Below are 22,643 nucleotides of genomic sequence, written 5' to 3' on the forward strand. Positions count from 1 at the left end.
GCAGCCAGAAAAACAGGCTGGAATGTGCCTGGCATGTCAGAGCCACACTGTCAGGAAGGCAGCCAGTGTGGCTCAGCTGGAGTGAGGGAGAGAGTAGGAGAGGAGGTCAAGGAGGTAAGACCACGGAGGGACCCTGTAGGTTAATTCTTGTCTTCCCTTTGTTTCAGATACTCAAGAATAGACATTTCTTCAGCTTTTCTGGGCTTGGGGTCTAGAAAGACCATCCAGGAACATTCTCCTTACCTCCAGTTAGAGGACAGAAAGGAACATTATTCAAGACTACTTAGAGAGCAACAAAGATGGTAAAGGAAGAAACAATGAATCGTGTGCTCGGTTGGAGTTTGGGCTCAGCTGGTATTTGTTTTACTCACAGTTGTGGGAGAAGAGGGCCTGGTTCTCTCAACATTGCCTTTAGTAGCCATGAATCCTGGTTGCCTACTAGAATCACCTACGATCTTTTAAAAATCCCAGGGCCCAGGCCGTACCCCAGACCATTTCAGTCGGAATCCCTAGGGTGGCACCCAGCCATTATTAGGATCTCTGTAAACCCCTCAGGCAATTCTAGTGTACGGCCAGTTTGAGAGCCACTAGGTTACTTGATTAAGTGGTCCTTGATTCTGATTTTTATCATGGTCCGTGAGGAAACACACACCACAGTGTACATGTTTGTGATAGTTTATTTTAAAGGCTTTGCAAGTGGAAGCAACATGTGTTGTCTGGGGGTAAGGTATAGCAGGAACTGGAGTCCAGTAGAGAAAGATCAGTCAGTTCCTTCCCAGAAGATAAGCCTGTGGTGTAGGCTCCATGCTTGCCCATAGGTCTTTGTTCCCAGTTCAGGAGGTTTTTCCTCAGTGCTAGCTTCATTTACTGGAAAAGTGCACTTGACATGAGTTTAAACTCCTTCCCGCATAGCTTCCAGTTCAGCAGCAAACTGTAAGGAAAAGATTTAGTCACCAGATACTATGTAGATAACACTTCGTGAACATTCTTTTTGGACATGTTATAGGTCCCCTTTTTTTTAATTCTCCCAAGTCAGAGAAACTAGGGTGTTTAGGAAGTGTTCAGTATGATCAAACTTGCCTTCTGTGGACAGACGTTAGTGTTCACAGAAGCACACAGAAGAAATTAAAGGTATGATTGATACTAGTGATAGGTTAAAAGATTAAAAGTTTCAGTGGTTTTGAGGAATAGTTAGAAAACATGAATTATAAACAGCTTTTTAAAACTTAAAGGTCTCTTAATTTGAACATTTTTGGACGGCCTAAGTGCTGGGACTGTCAACAAGGTAGGTTTACTGTAAAACAAGGAAGAAGTCACTTTGGCTCTTGAGCTGGCGGTCACTTAGAAAGCTTAGAGGTTGTGAGGAAGGGACAAAGAATAACAAGTGGACCTTGAAGAAAGGCATGTTGATAAAAGTAGACCAAAAACCTGAATATCAGCAACATGTACGATGGGAAGGACAAAATTTATTTAGTTCAGGGCTAAGATTTACATTATAATTCTCCCAATATTTTTTAAAAAGCCATAAACTATGATTTTTATTAATTTAGTAACTAAAATAACAGACAAGAGGAAGGACAGAAAATGAACATAAGATTAGTTTTTAATCCATATTCCTACAAGGCAGGCTACCTCTGAGCCCCCTCCAGTTTCTAAGTACCTTAACCTACTCCTGGATGTTCTCATACAGGCTGTTGATTTGGGTTCGAAAGTACTTGAAAAGCTCTCCCCGTTTTGCTTTCAGTGTTGGTGTTAAGAGCCCATTTTCAGTGGAAAATGGCTCTGGATGAAGAAGGATGCTTTTGACCTAGAAGAGAAGATACGCGCGCACACACACGTCTATTAGTGATTCAGACTTTCCTGCAGAGCCCCCTGCATACTGTAAAGAACTTGAGAAAAGTTGGGTTGATGAAGTGGGAGGGTAAAGAGAACAGTAACACATGCCCATTCCCACAAACTGATAATTTGGGAAAGAAGCGAGAAGGGAAAATGGATAATAAATGGCAAAAAAGGATTGTACAAGTAACTACGAAAGGTCACTGCCATTTGGACTTAGTGGGTTAATGGTACAAAACCTCAAATTCCTTGGAAGTTACATTGAACCCTATTATAAATCCAAACATTATGACTTGAGAGACCAGGATTACATCAGTAGTACATACCTGTTCAAAGGATTTAAGGCCACCATCTCTCCCAATTTTCTGCAAGTCTTCTAAAATGGCTTCCTTTACAACCTAAGAATATAAAACACAGCTTAAAGCATGGCTGGTTTGAAAAAGAGACAAACGAAAGGCTAAATGTGAACCAACTCAAAATGCCTACAAAAGCTCATCAGGATAAAAGCAGGATATAGGCGTATGTATGTACAAGCACATTTTATGCTTAATATTGCTCAAAAAGCTAATGAGAAGGAAAGGCAAATCTAAATGTTAACAGGGATTTTTCTCTGGATGGCATTTTTTGATTCTCTGTTCTCCATTTTTTTCCCCCATAATGAACATGCTATAAAAAGAATAGAGGGTTTTTGTTTAACTTCCCATCCCATCCTATCTTCCAATCTAATAAAACCCATCAATCTATTTCAGCTACAGCCACCTATCCCAAGTGCAGGAAGAGTCTGTTCTTCCAAAGAGGAAGGCATCATTGGTGCCTGATTTGGTGGGGCCTCCTCTGCTCTCCCACTAGGGGCCCCAGGGGTGTGCATAGAGCTTTCTTAAGGGAGACTTACTTGGTTTTGGCACAGTTCTTCAAGGGAGCCTTTAACCCCAAGTTTGGCTACAAGTGAGGGCAGCACTTCCGGGTCAGGAACCACCACTCCCACTAAGGACGACTATGGAGAGGAAAAGGGGCATGTGAGAGCTAGGATCGTGGTGTCCCACACTGGATGAAGACAGTAGGATTCTATGTTGGTAATAGGTACTTCCCCAAGACCTCAGTTCAATATACTATACTATACATTCTTCTCTCACCATGTATTTCAAACCTTCGTGGAATTCTGATCCCATTTCCCTACTCAATATCTTTTTACAAAAATGTTCTCTTCAAATTTGATGATTCAAAAAGAAATGGTATTCAGCATTAAGCCTAAAGCATCTCTGGCCTGTCTTTTGCCAAACCCCACCCACTCCCCAAAAGTTAAGCACAGTATGTATAAAGTAGTTCCTTGTACCAGAGGAACTCCCACTGTAGTGGGAAACTAAGTGTGACATGGGGTCCTTTGTTACTGAATGGCTACCCTTTAGAATAACTGTTAGAACAATTCTATTGACTTGTCCACAGACTCCATCATAGTTAAACAATTTTTTTTACATATGTATTGCCTTGAGGGTTGGAGTGTGACTTCACTTCTTTGGTTTTATAAGCTCAAATCTTCTCATCCTAAACCCACCTATCCAGATTTCCTGTAGCTATCGGAGCCAGCATGGCCTGTACCTGAAAATAGCTATTGTTAAAACAGTGTATTACCCGTAAGCTATCCCCGTGCACAAAAATTTGCAACACTGGTCTACTTCTGATGTAGATATTCTCTATCTTCTCTGGAGCAATGTATTCTCCTTGGGCCAGCTTGAAAATGTTCTTTTTACGGTCAATGATCTTCAGAGTTCCATTCTATATGAAAGAGATAACAGCATCAGTGTTTTCGAGCCCTATGGGTGATGTCAGTGGATAGAGTGGCAAAGTCACAGCTATTTTTCTTCTGTAAACTTGATCTCTAGAGACTTTTGAGCAAACTTTCATTTCTCTTTGTTAGCTTTGGGTAAAGGGGAGGGGAGTGGCTTCTGGCAAGAACCTGTCAATACTGTTTTGTGCTCTGCAGAGAGCCTCAGAAAGCATCCCCAGAACCTGCTGAAGTTGTATAAATGGTTGCCTCATCCAGTGAAGAAACTCTGCAGCTCTGAATTTCCAATAACTTAATTTCCAATTATTCCATTTCCAGAACTCTCAGGAATAGGGAAGGAGTTATAGACTAAAGACTTCTGGATTAGTTAGATCTCTCTCTCCTTGACTCCCTTTTATGTGTTGCTCCTATTAGATCCTGGAGCAGGCTGAGATAGCATCACTGTCCTAATGCTGATCAAGCAAGTCAATAATTGTGCTTGGTAGGATTGAAGCAGGGCTGGGGAAGGCTCTGACCAGCCACCAGAGGTCATTTGCAGCTTCATTTCTCTGAGCTAATTGGTCTGATGAGCTTAGTTAGGTTCTTAGGGATTTGAACTGTAGAATTGGGACAAGTGGCAAATACCATCCACATGATCACACCCTAAGTAGGAAAATAGACTGAACCAACCATGGAACCATCAAGAAGGCTGACTCCAGAAATTAGCCTTCAGGTCAGCCTAATGGACATTATCTGGAAGTGACTAATAAGGCATGGCCCTCTGTAACTCTAGTGTGGGGACTTACTCATAATTATATTTTTGGTCCATGGAAGAGCTAGGACTAAAACACAGATCTCCCACCTAGGTTCTTCAGCTGTACTGATCTCCTCTTCATAGTATGAGGATGCCACAAGCCAGGTAGGATACATCCCTAACCCTTCCAGCTGCCTCAGCTGATTTAATCTACTCGCCTCTCTGCCCATCTTGCATATTATAAGCAGATAGTTCTCTTCAGTCCAACAGAGGCTCCCAGAAATTTTGAAGAAGCACCCACCGGGAGCCAACGGCCGATGTCTCCTGTGTGAAGCCAGCCATCCTCATCCAGAGCTTCCTTGGTTTTCTCTGGATCCTTCAGGTATCCTTTGAACACATTGTTGCCCTTGATGCAGATCTGCACCGAAGACAGCACAGGGTGGTCACAGTGCAAAGGTTGCAACTCCCAGCAGAGGCACTTGACAAAATACCTCCTCCCACCTTAAACCATTCCATGGTTCCCACTACAGTGGGAGCACCACCAGATTTTAGTCCCTGTTGTAGAGGCTAGGAAAGTGAGGCTCACAGATGTTCAGTTCTTTGTTAAAGATTTGAGTCAAACCCAAGTCCGCCACTTGGTTGTACTTGGTTGTACTACAGAGCACAACCTACCCACCTCTCCTTCATTGTTCACTGAAAAGTAGTTCATGTCAGGTACATCTTCCAGCTTCACATGATTGCAAGGCAGGGGGACTCCAACGTGCCCTAGAATACACCACATTAATTCAGCTGGGAAACCATGAAACAGTGATAATTCCAGGCACATTTCTGAGAGATTTATGGTTTGACTTCTAAAAGAAAGAGACTAAAAAGTTACCTGGTGCCAATGCTGGATAAATAAGATAGAAACGTCTGGACTGAAACTTGAGTTTGGCATTTGCCACATTTGTCCAGCGCATTGAGGTTATCTCACCTAAGCCCTCGTTCTGGGAGAACCCCTCTCCCAACCACTGCATCTCCCGCCCAGTAGGTGGAGAACCTACCTGATGTCCAGTCCCCAGGTGACGTAAATGTACAGCCAGCAGTGCATTCTGTCTGACCATAAGCTTCGAACACCTGGGGAAACCAAAGAAGGGTCTGAGACTTAACGCAAGACAAGGCATGAGAAAAGCAAAGTCTCTCAAGGTTGAAAGATACCTGGTGTCCTAATACCTCCGACCCATGCCTGAGCTGCGAAATCTTCACAACTTGGATGCACTCAAAAACCAAAAGGCTCCAGAAATAGACCAAAGTATAGAAACTTCTACTGTATTTCAGGAAAGGTAGCATTTCAAGTTGATAGGAAAATGCGAGTTATGAAGTGAAGTGAGGGCCCAGGGGCCATGGAGCACTTCTGAGGGAACTGAAGAAAGGGAGCAGTGTTTTGTTTGATTTTGTTTTGTTTTGTTGTTGTTGTTGCTTTTTAAGAGAAATGGCTCCAGCTGTGATATAGAACAGCGGTTGGCAAGCTTTTTCTTTACAGGACCAGATTGTAAATATTTTCAGTGCTGTGAGCCCCTGGGCTGTCTGAACTGCTTTGCTGATGGAGCACAAAATCAGCTGTAGACATCATGTAAATGAATGGGCATGGCTACCTTCCACTAAAATTTCACTTCTAAAAAGAGGCAATGGGCCAGATTTGGCCTGTGCTGCAGTTTGCCAACCCCTGGTATAGAGGATAACCTTGACCTGAGAGAGGCTGACGGGGCAAACCAGTGCCTCAGCTACTGCGGTGGGGGAGGGGCTGTGATAGGCAGACTTTGTAGAGATGGAGAAGGCAGCATTTCTGGGAAGTCTGTGGCAACAGGACCTACTGATCCATGGGTTTTAGGGGCTGAGGAAATGAAAGTATTAAGAATGGCCAAGAGGGTGCGAATTTGAAAGAGTAGAGGAGCTCTGGCCTTGGCATCAATTCAGAATCTTTTTTGATGGTGGTTACACCCAAGGGGACGTGGTGAGGACAAAGATCTAGTTCACTTGTGCTGTGCATGTTGGTCAAATGGATGAACTAGTTAGCTGTTTGGGGGGAAAAAAGAGAATTTCCACACCCAAGCACTTGTACTCAATTCCAGATGGAATAGAGACTTTAATTAGAAAATTAAAACTAGGGCGCCTGGATGGCTCAGTTGGTTAAGCGACTGCCTTCGGCTCAGGTCATGATCCTGGAGTTCCAGGATCAAGTCCCGCATCGGGCTCCCTGCTCAGCAGGGAGTCTGCTTCTCCCTCTGACCCTCCCTCCTCTCATGTGCTCTCTCTCTCTCATTCTCTCTCTCAAATAAATAAATAAAATCTTTAAAAAAAATTAAAACCATAAGAGTATCAGAAAATATGAAGGACAGCAGTCTTATGGAATACTGGAGTCTGGGAGTGCTTTCTAAGCAATTCAAAAACCACAAATAAAGAAGATTAATCAGTTTGATGACGTAAATATTTGAAACTATTATATAGCAATCCACAATGCAAAAAGGTGAGACTAGGAAAAATATTTCTAACAAAACAAAGACTAATATTATTACTATATGAACTCTTAGAAGCAATGTGAAAAAGAACCCAATTATCATTCGGCCATTTTTCTACAAGAAAGTAATAGAGTAATTCATGGAAGAAATACAAGTGCCAGTAAGTGATAGAAAAGATGTTCAGTGTTAATAAAAAACAAAACTGCGATGAGATTTCTTATGCATCTGGTTGACTAAGATTTCATTGAAAAAGCCTAACACGGGCAAGAATGTAGGAAATAAGATCTTTTGCATTATCTGCAGGAATGTATAAAAAAAGACAAGATCTTTCTGGAGGGAAGTGTGATAATCTACATCAACATACAAATCAAACCAATATATTTTGACCCAGTAGTCCCTACTTGCAGGGATTTCATACCCTAAATTGATAATTGCATAAATACTAAAGGATACACAAGTATCCTTATCACTTCACTGATTATAATAGTGAAAAAATAGTGACTTAAGTGCCCAGTAGGAGATGAGTTACTTAGGTACATCCAATAAACTATTTCAAAACCACTAAAATGATGTAGATCTTTATTTGACCAGGACCAATGTTGACGGGACACAGTTTAATAAGTATTTTAGAACTGATGCCCGTTTATATAAAGGAGTCTATACACAGATGCATACAGAGAAGGATTATTTTCTCCTGATTTTGAGATTTTTGGTGACTTTCTCCATGGTGTTTTTCAGTTGTGTTTTCATTTTTTAAAGAGTGAACTTCATTTGTGCAAAAGTGAAATAAGCTATCTTCAAAGAAGGTGCTTGGCTTACCGGACATCCCAGTGCCACCCGGAGGAATGTCAAGACTGGACAGGCGATGGGGGCAGCTCCAGTCACCATGAGTTGAACATTCCCACCCAGGCTGGCCTGTTCAGTAGGAAAAAAAAAAAAAAACCACTGAAACCTCTTTCCTTGCCTTCAGTTTCCTCCACTGCTAACTGGGTAGAGCAGCCTACCCAGTATAAGAAATAAACTAGTTAATAGGGCCTGGCCTTGAGGAAAAGCACTTAAAATGTTAGCTGCTCTTATCACTATCCTCTATAGCTGGGACTTGACCTGCTGTTTTTAAATATTTCCTCGGATAATTTATATTCTCAGGCCCTTTGCATTACATATAATCTCAACAGATCAACTAAGAGAATAAAAGTATGCATTAGAACCTATGTAAAATCCTTTTTTTTTTTTTTTTTGCTTTTTCACCAATTTCCTTTAATGACAAAGTTGTCCAAGAGAGTAAACACCGTTAAAGAGACACTCAGCCATCAGAGAAAAAGCAAAGTGTGATAAGCTAGCCAGAAGCCCAGATATTTGCCTGGCTCTGTCCAGGACCCAGCCAACCTACCTGGATCTTTGCAAAGATGAGCTTGTCCCATAAACTGTCACGCCTGATGATCCCCTTTTTCACTTCATTGAATTTACAGGAAATAGCCAAGTTCAACAAGAACTTCTTCAAGGGTGTGTTGGCTTCATTTTGTACCTGCAAGATGATAGCTCCTCTTAGTTCAAAACCAGTTGGAGATACTCACCAAAGCCATTCATCAGTGAGCAAGATATAGTGCCTTCTTGTTTCATAAGGAAGTGACTTTCATTCATGAACTGGATTGCTAAATAATGACAATTCCAGAGAATTATGGCCACACTAAGACATAAGTATACTGAGTATAAATGTACAGAGTTCTAGCTCCTCCAGATTTCTTGTCCTTGGCAAACAACTTTGACAACTAAGAAAGCATGTCCTCAAAACGTTCTCAACATCTGCCTACCAAAATCACTTGGCAATACTAGATAAAAAACAGCTCAATGGGCAATACCTTTTGGGCTTTTAAAAGATCAAGAAAGACCTAGGAATCTGATTTTTTTTTTTAAACAAGCACCACCTCTCCCCACCCCCATAACTATGACGCTTATATACATTAAATTTGGAGAAATAGCACTTTTCTCTATAAGTAAAGTTCCTCTAGCCACACCATACAAAACCCAATAGACTTTCCTACTATTTCTTTCCTTTGGGCTTAATTCTGACACCATTTTACAAGCTCACATTATTTCTCTAGACTCCCTTATTCTTGCCTCACTGACTCTAACCCATCAAACATACACGTGCCAAAGGAGAGCTTCAAGTACAACTTGAAATCCCCCTTATTTACAAAATTAAATACTGAACCCCATATTCTGGCCATCCTACTGGAAGTCAGATTCAAGGAAATCAAGGTTCTTTTCCAGTTCAAAATTGGAAGAGAACTCTCCAGCCATCTTCCATATTTATATTTCCATTTCTGAGCCTGTAGCCAAATAGAGCTGTTCAACCTCACCTCCTAATGCCAACTGTGCTCTAGGCATCTACTCATGCGTATACCATCATTTTACCAATGTCTCACCAGCTCTAAGATCTACTCTCAAGTAGAATCCTGTCATTCCTGATACCTCTTTCAACCTTAAGAGATTTATCTTCATTATTCACACAACAATCTCCTCCTAATAAGTCACTGACAAAAGCTGGAATTTGGAGACTCACACTAATAAAGTCCTCCATTTTTAAAATAAGTGACAAAAGTAAACTCTGTGTTAAGTATCACCATATCACAAAAAACTCTTGAAAGTAAAAACATGTGGGGCTCCTGGGTGGTTCAGTCGGTTAAGTGTTTGCCTTCAGCTCAGGTCATGATCTCGGGGTCCTGGGATTGAGTCTTGCATCAGGCTCCCTGCTCAGTGGGGGGTCTGCTTCTCCCTCAGCCTCTACTCCCCCTCCCCCCATTTGTGCTTTCTCTCTCATATAAGTAAATAAAATCTTCAAGAAATATAGTGAGCTTTGTAAAGCAAAAAAAAGTACAAATGTCTGGGGCTCCTGAGTGGCTAAATCAGTTAAGCATCCGACTCTTGGTTTTGTCTCAGGTCGTGATCTCAGGGTCATGAGATCAAGCCCTGCACTGGGCTCCACACTTGGCATGGAGTCTGCTTAAGATTCTCTCTCCCTCTCCCTCTGCTCCTTCTGCTCATGTGCTCTCTTTCTATCAAATAAATAAATCTTTTTTTTAAAGTAAAAATGTCTAACATGAACAAAAACCATAATAACCACCAAATAATTCCATAGCATGCTGCGAGCTGTTAGGATTGTTAACATTTATGTTAAAAACAGCACTTTCAATGTCCCGGGGTCATCTGTGTTCTAGAATGCTGCCTGCCCCATCACTGAAGCCCCAGGATAGTATCTAAGATTCACATGTTAAAAGGGAGAGCTAGAATCTCAGGGGTGGAGTCCAAAGCATGTGAAGATTGACCATGTGGTGTTATTTCCCCAGGGCTCCCATGCCTATGAAATTATGAAGTGATCAAACACCTGGTTAAGAGATTGGATTCCATTACTGTTTTGCCTGGGTTCCTAGCCCAGTTCCAAGGACTCTTTGGGAAGATTAGACAATCCAAGACTTGGGTGAGAAACATTAAAGATAAGCTGGGGACATGTTATGTCCCAAAGCAGGGAAGCGATCAGAAACTACTGGGGTTATGTCAAAAGGACACATGAACAGCTTGATGGGGCTCCCAACTTCCAATGTGGACATCACAAAGAATGACTGAAATGGATTAAACATACAGCTATGCAAATCACAAGTTCATAATAGTACAAAGGAAAAATCTTGGTCATTTCTGAAGATCACTGAGGCACCAATTCATTATTCTGAAGATTGATAAATAAGGGGAAAGAATATTTGTCATGTCTTTCTGGAAGAATCTCAGCTAATGAATGCAAGAGAAATAACTGAATTGAATTAGAAAAATCACCATGTTGTAAACTCTAATGAAAGAGCAGTGATCAATGTCAACTAACTACTTTGTGACAATATGATTCTGGCCCAACCCCTTTTTGGATATGACTCTGGTCAAGCTTTTTTTTTTTTTTTTTTTTTTTTAACCTCTGAGGCTCAGTCTCCTCGGCTGTAAGTTGGAAATAATAAGTGTAAATGTGATTTCCTGTTTTTGTGAGGATTAAATGACAGAATGCATATGAGATGTTGACCATGGGACCTGGTACCTCAGCAAGAAGCTCAACAGCCAGTAGGTGTTATGAAATCAGAGTGACAACTCCTAAGTAAGTCGGCTTAATTTTGAGGGGTTCCCCAAGTGTCCGAATTGAGCTCTTTCTTCAGATTTGGTCCACGTGATCTTATCCAGATGAATGGGGGTTTCATTTAGTACGGTTTTTCACAGTTGCATTTGTGAATGTGGCCATACGTGGGTGTTGTAGGGAGTGGGGGGTGGAAGTGGAAAAACTTTCTGAGCAACACGGAGTCCCTGAGAGCCTCAGTCAGGCCTAAGCCTTCATCTCAGGGCCAGCCCAGCAGAAGCAAGGTTAGTACCTTATCGTAGATTCTGTTGAGTAGTCGAGGCACGACAGGAAACACTGTTGGCTTCAGAGTTTTCATGTCATCAGGCAGCAACCGAATATCTCCTTGGAAGAAACCAACTTTGGCACCACATGAATACATAATAGCCTAAAAGCAAAACCAAAGGGCAGGGCTCAGAGCCAGAGGCCCCCTGCAGGTAGGGCCTGTCTCGGACCGAATCGAGGAGCTAGGCTGACACCCATGGGCACTTTCCTCTGTACCCCGTCCTCCCCACACATTTCAGACACCCAGGATTCGGAGACCTTACCCCCAGGACAGGTTGGGAACTCACTGCAGCTGAGGTGGTGGGACAGACAGGACAGACGGTGAGACTGAGGGCCCACCCTCTTCCCCCCCTAGCTCTGCGTGACAGTCTGAGACGCTGTCCTTCGTCTGAGACCATTCACCATGTAGCACTAGGGACAATACCTCCAGTTAGACTAGAACATGCCGACTGTTGCAAGACCATCTCAGTTTCAGAGACATGAAAATGTGGGGACAATAATCTTATTAAAATGGATATTTTATGAATCAGATGTCAACACTTCAGCCCAAGGAGCCGAACTGTTCCTTTTGGCGCTTGATGCATCAACAGCTAAGCTGCTTGAAGAGGTGTTTAAGTGGGAAGCAGAGAGAGGATTTTCCATCCATCCTACCACATGTGTTTTGGGGAAGCCAGCACTGCTTTCAGTTCTCAAATCAGCCCCAGAACTGCCTGAAAAGCCCACAGTCCGCGTGCAGAAAGGCAGCTCTCTGGCACACACGCAATCCTGAACGGCTCTACTTCACACACACTGAACATCTTGAACATGTTGCCTGGATCAGATGTTCCTTCTCTGCCCTTCCAGGGGTGGGGTGGGGGCAGGGGGAGAGACACTCCCTTTTTTCTAACCTGAGAACTGTTAAAAAAAAAATTCTAACTAAAATAAGATTTAAAAGAAGAAACAATGTTTCCTATCCCAGCTCAGCATCAAGAGCAGATAGTAAGCTCCTGGCTAGGACTTCAGGACTCACTGGCACCCTGTGTGAAGGCAGGGGCAAGCATCGGTCCTGCTGGACAGACCCAGAGCCCTACTTCAAGCTAGGAAGTCTTCACAGCAAGTTTGCAGTAATACCGGGGTCCAGGACTCAGCTGCACCAGCTCCCTGCCCTCTGCTTTCCCGTGGGAGAAAGGACTGGAAATGTTGTGTAGCTGCCTTTGGAATAAACATGGAACTAGCAAGTCAGGACTGCCTTTCCACATACCTGCTGGGAACATTGGACACTCACCTCTACAATCCTCTCAAACATATGAGCCAAGGGGAGGTAGGATATGCTCACATCCTCAGGGGTGGGCTTGAAAGAATTCTACAGATCACAACAAGGAGAGGCAACATTGGGTTAATGCCAACTCTCTCTTCCAAAGGAGATTTAAAAGCAGCTCCTATTAACTATAGTTAATAGTTTATAATACTGTATTGCATATCTGAAAGTATTAAGTAAGTAGATCTTAAAGGTTCTCATCACAAGAAAAAAAAACTGTAACTATGTGTGGTGATGGATGTTAGATTTATTGTGGGGACCATTTTGCAACATACACATATATGGAATCATGTTGTACATCTGAAATTAATACAATGTTATGTCAATTATATCTCAATAATTTTTTTTTATTTTAAAGACCCACTCCTTCCCAGGACTGCCACACACAGTTGTACATGTGGTACACTGTATAACTCTGAGAGGTGCCCCTTAACTTCACTGAGTGTAGAGATGTGCAGCAATTCTAACAGACCAAGGCTTGAAAATGCACAGTCCTCTGGACAAAGAAGCACCACTATTTGTCCACATTCAGGCCTTTAACATGATTTTTGTTCTTGTTTCAAGATTAAAATCTTACGACAGATTTACATTTTAATGGGGACCTCTTTTTCAATTGACCACTGACCTCCGTATACTTGATGAAAGAAGAGACATTTGAAACAATATTTTGATGGGTCAGCATGGCTCCTTTAGGGTCACCTGTAGGAAACAGGACATGGAGATAAAGATCCTTTAAATAACTAATAGGTAGCCTTTGGCTATGAAAGAAGAAGCTGCATTCAATTGGTTCTGTTCCAGAGAGCCAAGAGCTTCTCCTGTCACCGCGTCCTCTTATGAATGGTATAGGACTCTGTTTATGAATGATTAATGCCCCCGAGACATTACTGCTGACAACATCGTTAGCCTTCTACTACCACAGAGGGTACAGCCACAATCTCGGGTTGCAACAGTCAAAAGCAAAAATCCAAGTAATCCCACCCTGTGCTGTTTTTATGTTTAGGACTTCAGACCTAACTATATTATCTAACTATCACGTTATAAACTGGTACAATGGACAGGAGGATATGGCCATAGGTCATCACGGGCCACATCAAAAGCTATTAGGAGTTCTAATAGAGAAGTTACTGCAGGGGTGGGGGAAGGCACACACTGATCTGTGTAGAACTCTCCCTGGGTCACCTTGATTGAGCGGAACTATTCTGGCAGTGTCAAACTGAGAGAGTGGAATTGGGGAAGAAAGTTGACTTTGTGGTGCCGTCTGAATAGCTCCTGAAATCCATAGCATGGAAACCCCTCCCAGTGTGTTCAATGAAATTTATTTGCTTATACTTCTGTTTTTCCATTGGGGCATCCATGCTCAAAAGCTTTAGGTTGTAAGACCCTAAGGATAGGGCTCATTATAGGGTATATTTACCAGCCCACCCATGACTCAAGCCATGTTTTTGGCCGACCAGGGGCCTCTGGGACAGCTTCATGTGCACTGACCTGTGGTCCCACTAGTGAAGCAGATGATACTCAGGTCTTCTGGTCTAGGAGGCTAGAGGGGGGAGAGAAGCACAAGGGATTAACCTACCAAGAGCTTTGGGAATTGAACAGGACAAGACTCACATTTGGGCAGAAGAAAACTTACCACAGGTTTCCTGAAGTTCTCTTTGCCTAGATTCTACATGAACAGAAAGCCAAGAAAGGAGGTGATTAGTTAAGATGGAAAGACTTATGACAAATACAGCCCCCTCTTTCTCCTTTCCATGCAAACACCTCCCTTTTCTGTGGGAATAGAACCAAAATTCTAACCCAGATCAGACCTAGAAGCCAAATTCAGGCACAGTGGAAGGCCCAGGGAAGAGCATAAAGTTTCTCTAGAACAGCAACGTCAAGAGGGCAGATTCCAGATGTTCAAACTTCCCACTCTTGAGGTCCAGTCATCTAGGACCATTACTAAATCTTGTTGAATAACAGGAATTGTTGACATTTCAGGGCTTACTACATAGCAGGCACTGTTCTGAACACTTTCTAGAGATTAACTCACGCAACTCTTTACAACTCCTCCTCGAGGTGGGGACTAGGTCGGCCTCATTTTACAGAGAGGGGAAGGGAGATGTGGAGAATCTTGCCGAAGGTCACCTAACTCATAGGTGTGGCGCTGGAATGTGAACCCTGCCACCAGACTCCAGGACCCCCTCTATTTCACTACCGCTGAACTCAGTATTGATAAATCCTCTACTTTGAAGTTGGTGCCCACTGGCCACAGACCGTGCTTCTCCTCCGACACGGTTTCTGAATTGTTTGAGGGGAAAGTATTCTCAAAGCCTCACGGCAGGGGTCTTGTGGACCCCGTGCTCTCTGGTTGGTGTCCTGCTTGTTGTCGTGGTGGCAGACCAGGCTTCGAGCTGTTAGTTGAATTTAAGGCGCATACCTCAGCATCAAACAGGGACAAGATCTCAATTCCACTTTTCTCTGCTCTTTGCTTCAGGTCATCCTCAAAGGGATCCATGAGGATGATCATTTTCAGGCCTGGGGTGAGGCCTTTCTCCACATTCCCTATCAGCATTGATGCCTTTTGGGGTGTATCGCAGATCACTGTGGCGATATCAGCTGAAAGCAGAAACAGAGCCAGAGGTCACCTTCTTGCTCTGCTCTGTCCTTGACTGCCTTGCAACGAGGGAGAGATTTTTGAAAATTTCAAAGCTAGTGGGTACCCAAAAGAGATTACATCTGCAAATCAGATTTATAATGCATAAAACCTGAAGCATTCCATCGATAAGAAATGAGCTTAATGGAAACAGAAGCACATAGTTTTCATGCATGCTGCCCAGATAGTTTACAGTTTCTAGAGTTACGACACTCCTTCTGCTTTAAGAATACAGACAACAAACATGGATCACTCAGGTGTGGTCCTGTCAGTGTGTTTTATTTGGGGGAGGGGAGCAGGGAGTAGAAGGGAAAAGAAGGGACAAATGGGATTTTAGCAGGCAAACATTTTATGATTCTACATGTTAGCATTTTCTTGGATAGTTGTTTGTAAAAATAAAAAACTTGTGATTTGTGTCTATAGTCCAGATGCGTCTAGTCACTTAAACTACTAGTTCTGGGACAGAAAGTAAGACCTTGGATATGTGAAACGGGTTGTTATTTGACCACTGAACTTGTACTTGTTTCTCTAACAATGGTATTTTTTTTCTACAAATTCACTGTGGCCATTGGTACATGCTGACTAACTGTACTGACTTGGATTTACAACAATAGGAAATGAAATCAGTGGTTTCATAGTGATTCAGTCAATTAAATGACTTAGTCACTCACTCTGTGACCTTTTATCCAGTGTGGCCAAAGTAAGTTGCCTTATCTCTAAACTCTATCGTTACACTCTGCCACCTTGGGCATTTCATCGAACCTTCTGTGTAGAAGCCAACGCCTCCTTGGGCTTTTTGTAATTTCCTTGTAAATTATAGCCTCAGTACTACAGAACAGAAAAGACTTCAGCAAATTCTGGCCATAGCATTCCAAGTTGGCTAGCAAAAGCAGATACTGAGGAATTACTGAGCATTAAGACAGAATCAAGTTATAATTTAATCGCAAAGTCTTACCCTTGTTGACAATGAATATGATGGCTTCTGCTCCCAAGGTATCATACAGTGGGACAACTACCATGGAGTACGTGTAACAAGCCAACTCAGAGATGATCCACTGTATGGAGAAAAGCTCAAGTAAGGACTAGAAAACACTTTGAAAAGGAAGAGTATTACACTTCAGTCATTCAGGCAACAAATGCTTATTTGATGCCTTTGTGTTAAAATAAATCACCTGGGGGCCCTAGAGACTTGCATTGTTAATGCTATAGAGTAGAGTTAAATAAGAGAGGTAAGCTAGCCAGACAACTACAATACAAAGGACCAACATACGAAAGTAGAATGTGGTAAGTTCCATCCATAAAAGGTACAGAAACCACTCGTTTTAAGGGACTTTGTTAGGTGGGGGACAGGAGGGGCAGAGGGAGAGAGAATCCCAAGCAGACTCCCCGCTGAGCATGGAGCCCTACATGGGGCTTGATCTCAAAACCCTGAGATCATGACCTGAGCTGAAATCAAGAGTTGGATGCTTAATTGACCAAGCCACCCAGGTGCCCCAGTTTTAAGGAATTTTAAGGAAGGAGAAATCACTTTGGAGTGGGGTAAAGGCCATCTGGGACTGCTTTGGGGAAAGTGATAGAAATTGGGCAGGGCTTATGAGCAACTCTATGCCAGCAAATTAGATAACCTGGAAGAAATGGGTGCATTCCTAGAGCTGTATCAACTACCAAAACTGAACCAGGAAGAAATAGAAAACCTGAACAGACCTATAGCCACTAAGGAAATTGAAGCAGTCATCAAAAATCTCCCAAGAAACAAAAGCCCAGGGCCAGATGGCTTCCCAGGGGAATTCTATCAGACATTTCAAGAAGAATTAATACCTATTCTCCTGAAACTGTTCCAAAACATAGAAATGGGAGGAAAACTTCCAAACTCATTTTATGAGGCCACCATTACCTTGATCCCAAAACCAGACAAAGACCCCATCACAAAGGAGAATTACAGACCAATATCCTTGATGAACATGGATGCAAAAATTCTCACCAAAATACTAGCCAATAGGATCCAACAGTACATTAAAAGGATTATTCACCACGACCAAGTGGGATTTATCCCTGGGCTGCAAGGCTGGTTCAACATCCGCAAATCAATCGTGATACAATACATTAACAAAAGAAAGAACAAGAATCCTATGATCCTCTCAATAGATGCAGAAAAAGCATTTGACAAAGTACAGCATCCTTTCTTGATCAAAACTCTTCAGAGTATAGGGATAGAGGGTACATACCTCAATATCATAAAAGCCATCTATGAAAAACCTACAGCGAATATCATTCTCAATGGGGAAAAGCTGAGAGCTTTTCCCCTAAGGTCAGGAACGCGGCAGGGATGTCCACTCTCACCACTGCTATTCAACATAGTATTAGAAGTCCTAGCCACAGCAATCAGACAACAAAAAGAAATCAAAGGCATCCAAATCGGCAAAGGGGAGGTCAAACTCTCACTCTTTGCAGATGATATGATACTGTATGTGGAAAACCCAAAAGACTCCACCCCAAAACTGCTAGAACTCATACAGGAATTCAGTCAAGTAGCAGGATATAAAATCAATGCACAGAAATCTGTGGCATTCCTATACACCAACAACAAGACAGAAGAGAGACAAATCAAGGAGTCGATCCCATTTACAATTGCACCCAAAACCATAAGATACCTAGGAATAAATTTAGCCAAAGAGGCAAAGGATCTGTACTCAGAAAACTATAAAATACTCATGAAAGAAATTGAAGAAGACACAAAGAAATGGAAAAACGTTCCATGCTCATGGATTGGAAGAACAACTATTGTGAAGATGTCAGTGCTACCTAGAGCAAGCTACACATTCAATGCAATCCCCATCAAAATACCATCCACCTTTTTCAAAGAAATGGGAACAAATAATCCTAAAATTTGTATGGAAGCAGAAGAGACCCCGAATAGCCAGCAGAATATTGAAAAAGCAAAGCAAAGCTGGCGGCATCACAATTCCGGACTTCTAGCTCTATTACAAAGCTGTCATCGTCAAGACAGTATGGTACTGGCACAAAAACAGACACATAGATCAATGGAACAGAATCGAGAGCCCAGAAATGGACCCTCAACTCTATGGTCAACTCATCTTTGACAAAGCAGGAAGGAATGTCCAATGGAAAAAAGACAGTCTCTTCAACAAATGGTGTTGGGAAAATTGGACAGCCACATGCAGAAGAATGAAACTGGACCATTTCCTGACACCACACACAAAACTAGACTCCAAATGGTTGAAAGACCTAAACGTGAGACAGGAGTCCATCCAAATCCTAAAGGAGAACACAGGCAGCAACCTCTTCGACCTCAGCCGCAGCAACTTCTTCCTAGAAACATCACCAAAGGCAAGGGAAGCCAGGGCAAAAATGAACTATTGGGATTTCATCAAGATAAAAAGCTTTTGCACAGCAAAAGAAACAGTCCACAAAACCAAAAGACAACTGACACAATGGGAGAAAATATTTGCAAATGACATATCAGATAAAGGGCTAGTATCCAAAATCTATAAAGAACTTATCAAACTCAACACCCAAAGAACAAATAATCCATCAAGAAATGGGCAGAAGACATGAACAGACATTTTTCCAAAGAAGACATCCAAATGGCCAACAGACACATGAAAAAGTGCTCAACATCGCTCGGCATCAGGGAAATCCAAATCAAAACCTCCATGAGATACCACCTCACACCAGTCAGAATGGCTAAAATGAACAAGTCAGGAAACGACAGATGTTGGCGGGGATGTGGAGAAAGGGGAACCCTCCTACACTGTTGGTGGGAATGCAAGCTGGTGCAACCCCTCTGGAAAACAGTATGGAGGTTCCTCAAACAGTTGAAAATAGAGCTACCATACGATCCAGCAATTGCACTACTGGGTATTTACCCCAAAGATACAAATGTAGGGATCTGAAGGGGTATGTGCACCCCAATGTTTATAGCAGCAACGTCCACAATAGCCAAACTGTGGAAAGAGCCAAGATGTCCATCGACAGATGAATGGATAAAGAAGAGGTGGTATATATACACAATGGAATATTATGCAGCCATCGAAAGGAATGAGATCTTGCCATTTGCAACGACGTGGATGGAACTGGAGGGTGTTATGCTGAGTGAAATAAGTCAATCAAAGAAAGACATGTATCATATGACCTCACTGATATGAGGAAATCTTAATCTCAGGAAACAAACTGAGGGTTGCTGGAGTGGTGGGGGGTGGGAGGGATGGGGTGGCTGGGTGATAGACATTGGGGAGGGTATGTGCTATGGTGAGTGCTGTGAATTGTGCAAGACTGTTGAATCACAGATCTGTACTTCTGAAACAAATAATGCAACATATGTTAAGAAAAAAGAAAAAGAAGAAGAAAGCAGGAGGGGAAGAATGAAGGGGAGTAAGTCAGAGGGGGAGACGAACCATGAGAGACGATGGACTCTGAAAAACAAACTGAGGGTTCTAGAGGGGAGGGGGGTGGGGGGATGGGTTAGCCTGGTGATGGGTATTAAAGAGGGCACGTTCTGCGTGGAGCACTGGGTGTTATGCACAAACCATGAATCATGGAACACTACATCAAAAACTAATGATGTAATGTATGGTGATTAACATAACAATAAAAACTTAAAAAAAAAGAAATTGGGCAGGGCTTCGAAGGACTGGTAAGATTTGGTTATGGAGATGGAAGCAGGGCAGGCATTCAGAGAAGAAGGAAGTGGATGAACAAAGATAAGACAGCACAACATCACTGTGTATACATCAAAAGGCATGAAGAGCAATACGAAATGAACTGGAAAGGTGGGTCAGAATCTGCTAATGGTGTTATGTACTGACTTGTGTCCTCCCCACCTTAAATTCATGTTGAAACCTTAACCCCCAATGGGACTGTTTTTGGAGAGAGGGGCTTTAAAGAGGTAATTAAGATTAAATAAGGTCATAAGGGTGGGGTCCAATATGACTGATGTCCTTGTAAGAAGAGGAAGAGGCAACAGGGACGGCAGAGGAAAGACCATGTGAGGACTCACTTTGAAGGCAGCCACCTGCAAGCCAAGAAGAGAGACCTCGGTGGAAACCAAACCTGCTGACACCTTGATCTTAGACTTGCAGCCTCCAGAACCATGAGAAAAGAAGTTTCTGTTGTTTAAAGCGCCCTTGTCTGTGGTATTTTGTTATGGCAGCCCGAACAGACGAATACACTAGGTTTGGCATTAAGTTCCTAAAGGAGAGTCAAAGATATCTCTTCCTGTTGAGGCTGGGTGTCACAAAGGTGGATAATGTAGATTCACCCAAAAGTGCAGTCATTGCCCTCCCAGGGTTTTGGTTAAACAACTGGCACTAGGGAGCATAGGACATCCAACCATTCTGCAGCAGCTTTCCCCTAGGATATTGGTCTAATGACTTAACTAAAGCTTAATTGCAATCATCTTTTTTTTTTGCTTTTTTTTGTTTTTTTGTGTTTTTTTGCAATCATCTTAATGTGTAACAACTGCTTTCAATCACTGTGGAAAGATGGGTACAGCCAGTCTCAGTGGCAATGGGTGCCTTATTTGACAAGTTCAAGTACAACATGCAAGTTCCAATTCTAATACAGATAGCTCCCCCTTTCTACAATGTCCACAAGCTCTTATTTGCGAGCACCACATAGCTTCCTTATTTTCCTCATACAACAAAGAGACTGACTTAAAGGGAATCATCATGGGCTAGGAAATGACAGAAATCTAGGTACTAACTTAGAGCACTAGGCATTCACCCAGGGATTAAGGAGGCCCTGAGCTGTAACTCTTTACAGGGGGACAAGAGTTAAAGAATAGGAGAGCTTTAAATAGTTTTGGTAAGTCATCAGCCAGTGTCATAGTGCTGGTTTCGGGGCAGGGTTTAAGTCTTTAGACTCATTTCTGAAGTTAACTTGAGCATGGTTACCTCTGGCCTATTCTGAGCAAAGATGCCAACAAATTGGTCTGGTGATGGCTTATATCCTTTATGCAAGAGACAGGAACCCAGGTACTCTGCACGATCAGACACCTACGAGAGAGACAGGGAGAAAGGGGGGGGGGGAAGCAGTCAAGACCCCAAAGAGACCAAATTATCCAGAATACCACAGTAACAAAAGAATCTATCCAAAACCATGGGCATGACTTACCTGCTTGTAGGACAGCCACCTGTAGGGCTGGTTTGGTTTTCTATATCCCAAGCAAGGCCCATTGTCTAAAAACATGACATTAAAAGAAAATGAGTGCCAGCTTCAAATCCTTTGGATCAAGAAGGTAAAGGGGGATTAGGAAGAGACAAGACACAAAGGAGAAATCCAGTAAGGATGTGGGCTTCTCTTATGCGTCAAGGAAAGTCAAAGGCAGTAAGTACTCAGTTCTCAAAGGCAGAGAGAGTCTTACAAACTACGTCTGAAACATTTAGGAAACGCACTGAAACATTCAGCGTGGTTTGGTGTTGGAATATGTGACCTCCGTGGTAATAGGTATTTGGAGAAAACCAGGCATATGGACTACCCGCATGACGTGAACAAGTAAAGCCCATAAGTAAACACAAACAGCCTACCTCTCTTGCATCATCTTGGATTGAGCTTCCTTATCATAAATGTATGCTCATAAAAAATACAGAAAAAAATCAAATACGAGCTGTCAATGACTTCATCACTTAAACACTATTATTAACACTGATACTGATTTTCATAGTTCCTTTGTATAGGTTTACAGGATTATGTTCATGCCACAGATATATTTTGGATCCTACTTCCATCCCCCATTTGATATAAAAATTCTCATGTTATTATTTCTTCTCTGTAGAGATTTCAGTGGCCTTTTGTGGACAACTGAGGAAGGGCTCTGTTGCAGTGACTTTGTCTCATTGTGGGTATTTGGGTCGTTTCCAAGTCTGACAGCTGAAATAATGCTCTGATAAATATTTCCAAATTGCTAATTTCAAATTCAGAACATTTCTTAGAATAGAGTCTCTGAAATGAAACACCATGGTTGGGGCAGGCTCGGGGTTGTGGTGGTCGGAACAGCTCAAGTTTTTGATCCCCTGCACCACATTTCTTAGCAGAGCAGTCGTGAGAAAGGACTTTTCTCCCACCAGCGACACATCAAGTCGTACAAGTATCTTTTTCACATGCCTTCTGGTTTGCTAGGTTTAAAAAGTTAGTACTTTAAGTTTCTCTAACAGCAATTTTTTTAAAGATTTTATTTACTTATTTGACTGAGAGAGAGAGAGAGAGAGAGAGGCAGGGAGAGGGAGAAGCAGGCTTCCCACGCAAGAGCAGGGAGCTCAATGTGGGGCTCGATCCCAGGACACTGGGATCATGATCTAAGCCGAAGGCCAATGCTTAACCGACTGAACCACCCAGGGGCCCCTCTAATAGCTATCAAAGTTACCCTTGTTTCATTTACTCTCTTGAATCATCTGTTAATGTACTTTGCCTG

The 22,643-nt window shown here is 42.5% G+C and overlaps 1 protein-coding gene across 1 annotated transcript in view; it reads right to left on the reverse strand.

The window, feature by feature from the left end:
• Window positions 1-659: 659 nt before the first annotated feature.
• The window catches only part of ACSL5 (acyl-CoA synthetase long chain family member 5), a 43,260-nt gene continuing 21,276 nt past the window's right edge, over window positions 660-22,643 (reverse strand). Inside the window, exons 4-22 of the mRNA XM_028091996.2 lie at window positions 21,347-21,411; window positions 21,127-21,228; window positions 16,170-16,269; window positions 14,999-15,177; window positions 14,213-14,245; window positions 14,068-14,119; window positions 13,208-13,281; window positions 12,550-12,627; window positions 11,254-11,388; window positions 8,241-8,375; window positions 7,670-7,765; window positions 5,396-5,468; window positions 5,029-5,117; window positions 4,654-4,770; window positions 3,466-3,609; window positions 2,729-2,830; window positions 2,163-2,234; window positions 1,661-1,807; window positions 660-931 (exon numbers count right to left, since the gene is read on the reverse strand). Of these exons, the coding sequence (XP_027947797.1) occupies window positions 1,667-1,807; window positions 2,163-2,234; window positions 2,729-2,830; window positions 3,466-3,609; window positions 4,654-4,770; window positions 5,029-5,117; window positions 5,396-5,468; window positions 7,670-7,765; window positions 8,241-8,375; window positions 11,254-11,388; window positions 12,550-12,627; window positions 13,208-13,281; window positions 14,068-14,119; window positions 14,213-14,245; window positions 14,999-15,177; window positions 16,170-16,269; window positions 21,127-21,228; window positions 21,347-21,411 (1,787 nt within the window). The 3' untranslated portion in view covers window positions 660-931; window positions 1,661-1,666. The remainder of the gene's footprint in view (window positions 932-1,660; window positions 1,808-2,162; window positions 2,235-2,728; window positions 2,831-3,465; window positions 3,610-4,653; window positions 4,771-5,028; window positions 5,118-5,395; window positions 5,469-7,669; window positions 7,766-8,240; window positions 8,376-11,253; window positions 11,389-12,549; window positions 12,628-13,207; window positions 13,282-14,067; window positions 14,120-14,212; window positions 14,246-14,998; window positions 15,178-16,169; window positions 16,270-21,126; window positions 21,229-21,346; window positions 21,412-22,643) is intronic.

The sequence above is a fragment of the Eumetopias jubatus genome, unplaced genomic scaffold (genome assembly GCF_037043125.1).
Source record: "Eumetopias jubatus isolate StellerSeaLion01/CBP00866 unplaced genomic scaffold, mEumJub1_p1.0 scaffold_17, whole genome shotgun sequence".
Classification (NCBI taxonomy): Eukaryota; Metazoa; Chordata; class Mammalia; order Carnivora; family Otariidae; genus Eumetopias; species Eumetopias jubatus.